At 41.7% G+C, this 12500-nt stretch overlaps 1 protein-coding gene across 1 annotated transcript in view; it reads right to left on the bottom strand.

The window, feature by feature from the left end:
- Positions 1–8663, bottom strand: part of syde2 (synapse defective 1, Rho GTPase, homolog 2 (C. elegans)) — a 23962-nt gene extending 15299 nt beyond the window's left edge. The window contains exons 1-2 of the mRNA XM_060893370.1: positions 6707–8663; positions 222–665 (exon numbers count right to left, since the gene is read on the bottom strand). Coding sequence (XP_060749353.1) covers positions 222–665; positions 6707–8423 — 2161 coding nt within the window. The 5' untranslated portion in view covers positions 8424–8663. The remainder of the gene's footprint in view (positions 1–221; positions 666–6706) is intronic.
- Positions 8664–12500: the final 3837 nt, after the last annotated feature.

Raw genomic sequence — 12500 nt, 5'->3', positions numbered from 1 at the left:
ACCTTCCGATTCGTAGCCCAACACCTTAACCACTAGGCTACCACATACCACATGATGGATAATTGAAGACCACACAATGCTGTGCTACTTCAGAAACATTTACTCCAACAAGAAATGCAACAAGTTTATTTTAGTTCTCAAAGTTGATGGGAATAAATTTAGCAAGTGATGAAAAGGAATAGGAAGAAAAGAATGATGGAGAGAAGAAGAGGCACTCATACCTGTAGCTGTATGCTTTATGATGGGTTTCTCATCCTGTGATCTGCACATCTGTCTGTACACATGTTTCTGCTCGCTGGAATGACTGGCATTCAAGTTCCCAGAATCCTTGGAAGTAGAGGAGGCTCTGCCCACTTCCCCACCACTCGTTCGCCTCGCCACTCTTGCCCCATTATCTCTGAGATGGAGCTCGACCTCCTCGTCCTCAGGAATGGGGTTGTACCAGATTTCACCCTCGTCGTCGGCGTCGTTTTCCTCTGCAGGGTCGGAAGCAGGGACTCGGGTTGCGTAAGTGTGTACGTGTGGAGGGTTTGTGTGGTCGTCCTCGTCAGACAGTGGCAAGGGCCGTGTGGAGCTCTGATTCAGCCAATTACGCTTCTTGGAGACAGTGATGGAGTTCAGAGGAACTGAACGAGCGCAGGAGTCTCGGGTGTCCATCACAGGTACTAGAAAAAGAGAGCGAGAGAGAGAGAGAGAGAGAGAGAGAGAGAGAGAGAGAGACATCATCATCATCATCATCATCTTCAATAGCAATGACATCATCACTAACACCATCACCATCCTTAACTTCACCATTTACCTCTGTAACTGTTTTTTTCCGTAACTTTTACCTCAGTACTTTTAAGTTTTACCTCAGTAAGCTTGTTATACCTCAGTAAAGGGAGAGGTAAAGGTAAAGGGAGTTACCCTTTACCTCAGTAACTGTACTTTTTTTCTCACTAACCTTTACTCACTGATTTTATCCTTTACCAAAGTACCTGTGAACAATACCTCAGTAATTTTACACTATAACTCAGTGACCTTAACCTCAGTAACCAGATCTATTTTTTCATTTGTGTTTTTGAATAAAAGTCAAATTTTTTTTGGCAATTTTTACACCAACTCTTGAAGTCAAAATCTTTATTATGGGGCAATTGGTCCTCTGAAAATTCCACAAACATGTAAATAAACACACCCCCCGGCACACACATACACACACACACCCCTAAATACCACCAAACCAAAGTGTTTACAGGTACACTGAGCAAAGTCCTGAATGAAAAAGAAGAGCTTCTCCGCCTAAACAAACAGAATGAGGCAAAATAAATGCATCGGTTGCCCGGGGCACGCTATGATTGACACTGTTATGAGTCTGAGCTTTTGTATTTTCAGATTGAGAATGTCGAGTGTATTACATTCACAGTGAGAGTGAAAGAGAATGTCCATTTTTCAAAAGCACCAGAGATTTACGATCACTAAAAAAGGTTACAAGGCACGAGCTTTGCAGATTTCACTCATAAGCGTCGGCCAATCGGAGTCTTGCTGCGACACGCTGAGAAGACTACAGTAAAGAGTGTTTTGATATACATTCCCCCGCACATTCCCTCTCTCTCTCTTTAGTGTGTGCATGTTAATGACACGTTCTTTATTCCTGCAGGAAACATGGTCTCACGCAACCTCTTAATTACGCTCTCGGCTAAATATTTTCACTTGTGGAAAAAAAAAGCGTTAGGGAAGCAGAGCCGCTGTATTATTACGGCAGTTTGAAGGCTAACGATTTCAGGAGCGTAACATCAGTGTCATCGCTGAAAAAACATAACACCTATGACGTTACGTACTTGTCAGAAAACACAAGTTTACTTCAGCAGACCGAAAACATTTTAGAAGGTCCTTGTTGACTTTCCCATGTCACTGCCATTTCAAGGACTGTTTCATTACTTTATCAACTCCAGTGAAGATTGTTAGATAAAAATAAAATAAGAAGTTAAATCAACATCACTGTACGCTTTACAGAAGGTTCAGTAATGTAGTTGGCAGGTCTGGTGTAAGGTCAGGTGTAATATTACAAAAACAAGTCTTACAATCTACTAAAAAATAAAAGTTTTAGTTTCCCACACTCTGATAACGTAAAAGCAGAAACCCTGACACATAAAACACACTATGCTAATGCTAATCCTGCCCTGATGTTCTCATCCACATTAGCTTAGCATAGTGCTGCTGAATGTTGTTTATGAGCTACGTTCCATGTTAACTTTAGCATAAGAATAATTGTGTGCTGTTAATATCATTTAGAATTAGCATAGCATTTGGTGTGTTTATTAAGAATGTACATGCAATCATGGCATCTTATTAGCATTAGCATGGCATTATGTAGCATACATATTCAGTTCTGAAGGTTTTTGTAGCTCCACTTCATGTTAGGATTTATGTAACATTATCAAAAGGTAACATGAATATATAAATTATTTAATAAATATATTAAATGATTAGCAGGTTATTTAATTTTATGGCTTTTTAAAAACTCAACAGGGCTGAGATTAGGACTGTATTAACATCGATATTAGCATGATGCAATCCTGAATGCACTTTAAGAAATTCTGTATTCATTCCTTAACATATTTTATATTAGCCCAAGTCTATCACACACACACACACACACACACAGAGAGAGAGATTTAGCATGGGATTAGCACAAGTGCTGCTCTTCAGGTTGAAATGCTGAATGCAAAAGCAGTATTGTTTCTCTCACTGCGAAAAGACACAAGTGTTTCCGCTCTTCTCAAACACACACACACACACACACACACACACACACACACACACACACACACACACACACACACACACACACAAGCAAATACAAGCAAACACACACAAGCAAACACACACACACGAGCACACACAAACAATTTTTTGTTTGCCTTAGATCCTAGTAAAAAGGTTAGGAATTTATCTACTCCTTCATTTGCATAAAAAGTGGACAACTCTATAAATATGCTAATTACAAATGTCACCCTGACAACCAAACCACATTTCATTCCACTCACAACAAGTTATGTGACACTACTAGTTAATACTATTACAGATGATATATTTTTGAAAATTGTTGACATCTGAACAGAAAGTTTACACCAGTCTTTACTGCAGGGTTTATTTACAGTGTTCAGTGTAACTATACGACTGAATTGTACTTTACCGTTCAAAATGTTAGCATACAGCTAGCCAAAGAAGCGGCCACTCGCTTTTTTATGAAAAAATGTGCAGCGGTAGCTGAATATTACGTTGAATATTATAGCTAGCTATTATGGGTTCTACACACAGTTTACAGATACAAGTTTCGAGTTAGCATCTTCTGTTCATCTGATAATAAGCCTGTTATAAAGATACCCATTGCTAACATTAAGCAGGTAGAATTTTGTATTCTGTATGTAAAGGTTTTTGGTTAGCATGATTTAGTTATTAGTATATTTACCTATTACAGGTTTTGTGGATCAATGTTTCATGTTAGCAAGTTGTTTTCATGTAACTGAGCAAATCTGATTTTAATTCAATCAGGTGGAAAAATCTAACTAATTAATTTAGTTACATTTATTTAGAAAAACACATCTTTATTTTTAGTACATATCTGTATAATAGCTGAAAAGTGTGTGTGTGTGTGTGTGTGTGTGTGGTAAAGAGGGAGCAATTTAACTGGTGTGTGGTGTGTACTAACCTGTTTTTATCAAATTAACCACACACTGAGGTTTGTGTGTGTGTGTGTGTGTGTGTGTGTGTGTGTGTGTGTGTGTGTGTGTGTGTGTGTGTGAGAGATAGAGCTTTGGTCGTGGTTGTTATATTGAGGTCTGTGTCGTGCTGGATGCTGCCGTGCTGTTTCTTTTGAAGGGTTTTTCATAACTGAAGGAGCATGCACACACACGCAGGGAATTCGAGACCAGAGACAAACACACACACACGCACGCACACTCATGCACTCGCGCACACACACGAACACACGCACACACACAGGTCTCTGTTCAGTTCAACTGGCCAAGCCTCAGGGGAAACTGTAAAACTCAAACACTCAAAAAAAAAAAAAAAAAACAATTCCTGAAAATCACCCTGGGGGTAAAAACACTACCCCACATTCCTTTGAGCTAATCTCACTAGGATGCGAGTCACTGCTGGATTCGTAGAGGATTAAATGTGCATCTTAATTCCTTTAACTGTTCTCAGATCAGGAGAAATGAGGAAGCCGTGGAACGGCTCGCTCACATGAGTCGGTGACTGTCACGTTAGTCATACACACACACACACACACACACACTCACACACACACACACACACACACACACACACACACACACACACACACACACACACACACACATACACACAGAGGAAGTTGTTATTATGTCATTATAATTAGAAATATATTATCACAATATTACACCAGAGCAGTGTTGGATTCTGGACTCTGATTGGTCAGAAGGTGTTGAGATGATTCTTTAATGTTAAGGAAAGGAGTTAATGTGAAGAGAGAGAACACAGTGAAGCTGCTGAGGGAACGAATGTCTATAGCTGATATAACTTAAGCCAGAACAGGAACTAACTTAGATGTTTAGCATGTCACAGACAAACCAGCACATGATACATGATACATATCGAGCAGAGAGGCTAATCTGAGAGCGCGTTGTGTATTACAGAGTGTATTACAGCCAGTCATACACAGCACCAATCAATGCCATCATTCTTCTGTAGGTAACCCGAGGCTAACCGGAACGAATAATCCCCAGTCGACCTGAACTAATGCGTAATCGCTGCTTTTTATCCTCAGTGTTAAGTAACCAAACACAAACGAGCCGCACGTCGAGTATGCCAAATATTCCCTCCCAGAGTGTCACGTTTCCATAGTGCAGGAATGCATCTGAAAGCAAGCAGCACACAGATCAGGGAACTGACCCTAGATCAGGTTGTTTACAAGCATTGAATGATTTAGGATGTGATGAATCTGTGGTAACTGATCTGAGATCTGCCAGTGGTCATGAATGAGGAAGCAGCAGGGAGCTTCTGGAATTGGCTCAAGTGCATGGTGGGAGATCATTTGTACCACTGTATCTGATGTCAAGCTCCTTCAGCAGTCTTCATTCTTTCACACACACACACACACACACACACACACACACACACACACACACACACACACAGACCAACATCTGTGAGTGTGCATATGTTAAAATCCTAACAGTTGCCCTGTCTAAAACAAACAATTGCTTGACACACTTTAACTCTCACACTTTAACACACACACACACACACACACACACACACACACACACACACACACACACAAACAGCATTTTGCCTCCACTCCAGAACACAAATTTCCACTCATCCTACACACCAATATAATTATAGCAAAGTATGAGCCACTGGATTTTCCCTCAAAACCGAGAGCAGCAGGATAATAACAGCAGTGTTTAACCCAGTGATGTACACACACACACGCACATACACACACACATGCACACACACATCTCTGAGGAAAACAAGATGACACACAAAAACTCTCCAAAGTTCTTCCATAAATTGGTGGTCCACAGAAATCCACAAAGTCATTATTAACCAGTATGACGAGACAAATTAGCAAAGAAATCATAAAGAGCCGCTAAAGTTCTAGAATGATCTCCATCCAAAATATAAGCGTTACTGTATTAAATATATCAAACTTACAAAAAAAAACTTTTATCCAAAGAAGCACGGCGCTTCAAAAAGACTTTGCAATTACGCTTGGAGGTGAAAAGCTACAAATACAAGACCTTCCAGATAAATATGTCTATTATTGTGCTATAAAGGTTCTTATTGAATCAGCACGTAAACGTAGCAATAACATGAGGAAACAGCAACGAAGAGCTAATCCAGAGAAGGAAATTAGCTTTGTGAATCCAAAACACGAATCATGTTTCAGAGAAACTCTGGAGCCAGGCGTTCCACCACAATCGCCGCACTATGATGTAGTGTACTGAATAAGCACAGACACACCGCCGTTGTCTGGGGTAGAACCGTAATAATTAGCTAATAAACTGTGGAAAAATTAGCTTCTAATATCCAAAACCTGAACAACGCCTGCTTTATTTCTATGGTACAAAATCGTATCCTTTTTCCCCAAAACATGGTCCCCATTTGGCTGTTGATTTAGATGAGACACACATCCATCAGTGCAGACACACAGCCATTATCATCCAGCCTGTAGCCATAATCATTATCTAATAAAGTCAGACAAACGAGCCTGTTGAACCTACAAGCTGAGTTCAGTTTCCTGATACAAAGCGAACACAAACCTTATCCTGTCTAACAAGTGTGCTGTATTTCAGAAGAGAACTTTGAAATCATCTTGATTAAGCAACGATGAAGCTGAATATGATTTAAACATTAAGCGCAGAATGATTCGGTATAACAACGACCCCGGAACCAGAGTGTTAGTGATGTGGTGTTAAAGCAGTGGACCAGAGTGAGCCCTCCACCAGCGTGCAGCTAGATAAACCCTGTTGTTACGTGAACCTTTGTTAGACAGGAAGAGGAATGAAGAAACCATGGGCCCACCACCGGTTACACGGAGACTAGAGCAGCAGAATCAGGCAGTCCGTGATGAGTGAAAGGGTTGAAGATATATGACGAAAGCAGGGAAACACAGACAGAAGGAGAGAGAATGAGAGAGAGAAGATTCTTCATTCCTCGTGGCTATTCGTACCTGGGTGATGTCCACTCGAAGATTTCACCAAGAGTCCTGTTTTTTCTCCATTTACACTGTTGACCTGGTTGAAGAGTTTGGTCCAGGCTTGGCCCTCATGTCCGTGGTGCTCCTGAGCCACTCCATGTGAGGAGGATCCAGCGATCCTTTGCCTCATCTCTGAAGAAAGTAAGCGGCCTTTGTGCATCCACTCCTGCATCTTGTTAACGGTGACCCCAGGAGGCTTTCCTGCACTCACACCAACATGCCTGATAAGAGTCATCTGCTGTGAGCACAATGGGTCAGATGTTCTGGGAGGAACTCTATCAGAAGGATCCTGGTGATTAATGTTCTCCTCCTCTGCGTGCTCTGTGATCATGTGATCTTCAGTAGCTGCTGTCTCCGATTCCAGGTTTTCACAATTTGAGAATGGAGGTGTATGAACAGGCACGGTTTTAGCGAGGCTCCTGTTTTCTGTGTGCAGCTCACCTTGTTTTTCCTTCAAAGGATACTGTACGCCATCATCACTCATGGACCGCTGCAGAATAGGTCTCCCTTGGACCAAGAGAAGATTCTGCAAACTTTTGCTCCTCCGAGAACTCCCACAGTTTGCAGCACTGCTTTTTCCAGGACTCCAGTGGTGGCCACCATGTTCTCCAGAAGACCTGGAGAGCCTTGTGGAAGAATCAGAACTTATGCTGAGGCTATCACGAGACTGACTTGAGATGCTGCTTTGCTCCACATAGCCATTTGTCTGCACCTGTCCATCAAACGCGATGCCATCCATGGCATTGATCAGAAGGTAGTACGCTTCTTTGAGTTGACTCCTGAGTCGGTCTGTTTCCTGAGTGCTGGAGTCAACAATCTGGTATGACTCAGACTGTAGAGGGTGAAAAGAAGTTCTCAACAGTCCTTCACTTTCTTTTGACTCGTTGCTCCTGAAGCCAGACTCGTAAAATGGCAGAATTTCGTTATCATAATAGTCATCGTCTTCACTGTCTATGGAATTGTGGCAGTTCATTCCCTCTCTTCCACACACCATTCGAGGAGCCAAGTCAGCATCTACTATCTCCAGCTCTGTGGGGAAAAAAGTCGGACTCTGCAAAGGAGGCATGCTGAAATCTTCACAAAGCTCTAAAGAACTTTCAATAGTCTGGATCAAGTCGTGCTCATTAACACGTCCTGAATGGAGACACTGGGAAGGTGGATCCGGACGGTCCGTTTGGGTTCCGCCAGGTTCTGGTCTTCCAGTGTTCAGGCATCGTTCCACCTCCACATGCTTTTCTTTGGTCATGTTTGGCTTGAAATCAGGTTCTCGGCAGTGCGCATTTTTAACACAATCCATCACATGCACAAAGGGAAGCTCGCTGCAGTTCCCGAAGCCTATGGAGTCTCCCTCGGTGAGTCTCCGCGGAACTGCGACCGGCTGCTTGTCCGCTCCGTTCGTCAAGAGCAGCTGGTGCTTATGACCGGAGACCCCCGAGAGCTTGTGTGCGTTCTGCCCCCCGTGTCCGCAGCTCTGATCCCCCCCCCGACCGGCGTGTACGTGCACAGTGCGCTCGAACCCCCCGTACACACAGCCCTGCTTACCTCTCATGGCGTTCGGCACGTAATCCAGCTCCGCTCGCTCAACTTCCTCTTTACCTTCTTCGCTGTTCCAGTCGGCCGACAACGAGCCTTTCTTGGGTTTCTTCCCACGGAGTTTGGCTAGCAGAGTCCGCCGCAGAGGATCGGCCATTACCGGGGCTCCCGGGTCGGTTCTCCGGTGCCACGGTTCAGCAGAGCCGCTTCGGGGAGACCGGATCGCGCTTCTCTAACCGCGGCTCCATCTCACCCTCTGAGCTCCGTCTCTCTCTCTGTGTCTACTTCTACTGTGTGTGTGTGTGTGTGTGTCTCTCTCTCTCTCTCTCTCTACTTCTACTGTGTGTGTGTGTGTGTGTCTCTCTCTCTCTCTCTACTTCTACTGTGTGTGTGTGTGTGTGTGTGTGTGTGTCTCTCTCTCTCTACTTCTACTGTGTGTGTGTGTGTGTGTCTCTCTCTCTCTCTCTCTCTCTCTCTCTCTCTCTCTCTCTCTCTCTCTCTCTCTCTACTTCTACTGTGTCTCTCTCTCTCTCTCTCTCTCTCTACTTCTACTCTCTCTCTCTCTCTCTCTCTCTCTCTCTCTCTCTCTCTCTCTCTACTTCTACTGTGTGTGTGTCTCTCTCTCTCTCTCTCTCTCTCTCTCTCTACTTCTACTGTCTCTCTCTCTCTCTCTCTCTCTCTCTCTCTCTACTTCTACTCTCTCTCTCTCTCTCTCTCTCTCTCTCTCTCTCTCTCTCTCTCTCTCTGTATGCAGGGTTAAACGGGTAAAATTTTGCACTCTTTTGACCTGCATTTTGCATGAGAAATCTTTTGCAATATAAAAACGAAGTAAATAAAAGTGAATTTGCAGATGTGATAAATCATTTTTTTTTATCTTGCTAATGCACACAAACCTGTTGCCGAATGAACAGAACATGACACGTGTAGTGACTGTAGTAATAATAAGACATAAGGCTCTTTACACTGAGAAGATGAATATCAACACAAACCCTTCACAAGCTGTTGGGTTACAAAATATATTCCTTTTAACTGCTTTTCATGATGAATTGGTTTCCCCACTTTATTTAGTGTCTCCCATCATCTGATATCTTATTTTGTCCCAAACATTTCTGTATCAAAGGAATAAAACATGAGTAATATTATACATAAAGACCCCCAGCTCTACACTGCCCTCTGCTGGTCTCTTCTTACACTTCTTGTCTATCGCACAAGTCATATTTGGTGTCAGATGTTTTAAATAACCAACTTTTCTGTAATTGTGTTGGTTTTAAAGAAGTATTTCATTCCTAAACTGTTATCTTTATATCTGTTTTAGTTCCATACGTTTTATAGTAAAATGAAAGATGCAAAACACTTCAGATGAATTCATTTAGCAGGTAAATAACTTTGGCTCCAGATCACAGTGTAAAATGTAAACAAGTGAATGGATTTTGTGCCTCTCTACCCTGCATAATCCTCCTCCCTCCTCCTCCCTCCTCCTGCCTGCACTTCAAATAGTTTAAATAGTTTTTGACCGGGGTGAGAGGTTGCCAGATTGAACGCTTTTCTTGTTCACTTGAGGATTATATCAATCACACTGTGAGGATGTGGATAGAAATAAATGTACAGAACTTTGTGTCACACAGGTGGAATTTTTAAACTCTGATTTGTCTGAAAGCTTTTAACAATTAGTGTTTTGTGAATGAAATTTAACCTTTTACCAAAGCAATAAATGGCTTTTTTTTTAATATCAAACTTTAATATTTTAATATTTTTGACAAACCTGGACGGTTTCTGGAAGCTGAGAGTTTTTCAGAAATGAGCTCCCAGAGATCTTCTTTAGAAAGATAGACCTTTAATCATCAGGAAAGGAACCCTGAGGAACCGTCAGAGCTCTGAAATGACCGACAGCTCACATCACTGTTATAAACACAGAAATAACGTAACGATCTTAACACAAACTTTCCTATGAAACACGTCGTCATTACGTTTGTGAGTCTGGTCCCTGATGGTGTCCCTTCACGTGTACAGTGGAGTTCCAGAAAAATGAGCGTCTCTTTATATATGCATTAAATTTTTACTTTATAATTCATCTAATACATTAACAATAATACACTTTATTACTTTATAATACATCTTTGATAATTATTACATAACTGGGAGCATGTGTGTGTGATAAAAGTCCACAAATCCCTTCATTAATGATAGTAGAGAACTGCAAGGGTGAGAAATGTCACTGTAGTGAATAACCATCATTTCTGTTGTCATTTGATAGATTTAAGTAAGGAATAAACTACTGTGTGTGTGAGTGTGTGTGTGTGTGTGTGTGTTTTGTGAAAGAGCTGTTGCTATAGGAACAGTAAACTGAAGTGAAAGTGAATCCACACCTTCTGACCAATCAGAATCCAGATCCAATTTGAGATCCTCATCTGATGCTTTGTGACAGAAATCAAGTAGAAAGACAAGAATGTGTTTAACTCTAAAGTCCTATAAAGTCAGTGTGTGTGTGGAACAGCAGAGTGTGGAACAGCAGTGTGTGGAACAGCAGAGTGTGGAACAGCAAAGTGTGGAACAGCAGTGTGTGGAACAGCAGCTCTGTGGTGTTTATTACTGCGTCATCAGATCAGATCGACACACACTCAGGCTGCAAAAAGTCTATTATTGTTATCACACAGCTGTGAATTCTCGCCCCAGGTTTCAATTGGCATGCCTGTCATGTCAGATTTGTGTGTGTGTGTGTGTGTGTGTGTGTGTAAAGAAGAGACACTAATCAGAACTGCGCATACAGAAGGAGACTAACATAAGTAAAATGATTAGACAGCTTTACTGGAAAACACACGCGTGTACGTGCCCACACACACGCACACACACACACACACACACACACACACACACACACACACACAAAGCCCTGGTGGTGCATGCCTGCCTTGTCTGAGAATCTGTGTGCAGGTCACAGCCTGCAGGCAGAGAGAGAGAGAGAGAGAGAGAGAGAGAGAGAGAGAGAGACAGAGAGAGAGAGAAACAGCAGGATGTGTAACAGCAGACTGACTTCACAAAAACATCCACCAAAATACATTACAGCCAAGTCAATGCCTCATTTTTGGCATTAATCAAATCATCTCCATGCTGGAACAAACAGACAGAGTGTAATAAAGTGCAGTTTGTTTAATTCAGTGTTCAGTGTGAGATGATATACTGCTGTAAACATCAGGGTTTAGATTTATAAGTAAAATAGATTAAAGAGCAGCTCCAGTGGGGGGAATTTCTGCTGGGGAACCAAATACATCATGAGAAATATCCAAAGTGAAGGTGTGGAGATTCTCTGTGAGGAGAAGGTGTTTGTGTGGACGAGTCTCCATCATCAGTGCTCTGTAACCTTGTGATTTCTGCTTAACATGACAAGCTGAGGTTTATTATGTCTTATTAACTTGAAGAGAGAACAAAGAGAGTAAGGAGCACTGTTTACAGCTCCAATAACGTAACTCTAATAACGTAACTCCAATAACGTAACTACAATAACGTAACTCCAATAACGTAACTCCAATAACGTAACTACAATAACGTAACTCTAATAACGTAACTACAATAACGTAACTCTAATAACGTAACTACAATAACGTAACTACAATAACGTAACTCTAATAACGTAACTCTAATAACGTAACTACAATAACGTAACTACAATAACGTAACTCCAATAACGTAACTACAATAACGTAACTCCAATAACGTAACTCCAATAACGTAACTCCAATAACGTAACTCCAATAACGTAACTCCAATAACGTAACTCCAATAACGTAACTACAATAACGTAACTACAATAACGTAACTACAATAACGTAACTCCAATAACGTAACTACAATAACGTGAGCGCTAACTTTTTTTCCGCACAGTGTTGTCTTTCTAATTTATAACAAAAAGTCCTGAGTGCAACAGTCACTTTAACACCAACATCATCACATTAACATTCTAATCTATCATGATAACAACTATTAATAACTTACACACACACAGACGTGTCAGAAACATCAGTGATAAAGAAACAAAAATAATTAAAGAAACACTGCGACTGGCTGTGAAATTTATACCCTGAGAAAACTGTGAGTGCCGGAGATGTAAATTCTGTCCTGACAGCTAATAAAGTAGCGAGACAATGAAGAGGGCAAGACAGAAGGCGGCCTGGACAGCTGCACACTCCTACACACACACACACACACACACACACACACACACACACACACACACACA

Source organism: Tachysurus vachellii, chromosome 19 (genome assembly GCF_030014155.1).
Source record: "Tachysurus vachellii isolate PV-2020 chromosome 19, HZAU_Pvac_v1, whole genome shotgun sequence".
Taxonomy (NCBI): Eukaryota; Metazoa; Chordata; class Actinopteri; order Siluriformes; family Bagridae; genus Tachysurus; species Tachysurus vachellii.
The sequence above is the reverse complement of the archived record's forward strand: the minus strand, read 5'-3'. Positions and strand labels throughout refer to the sequence as shown.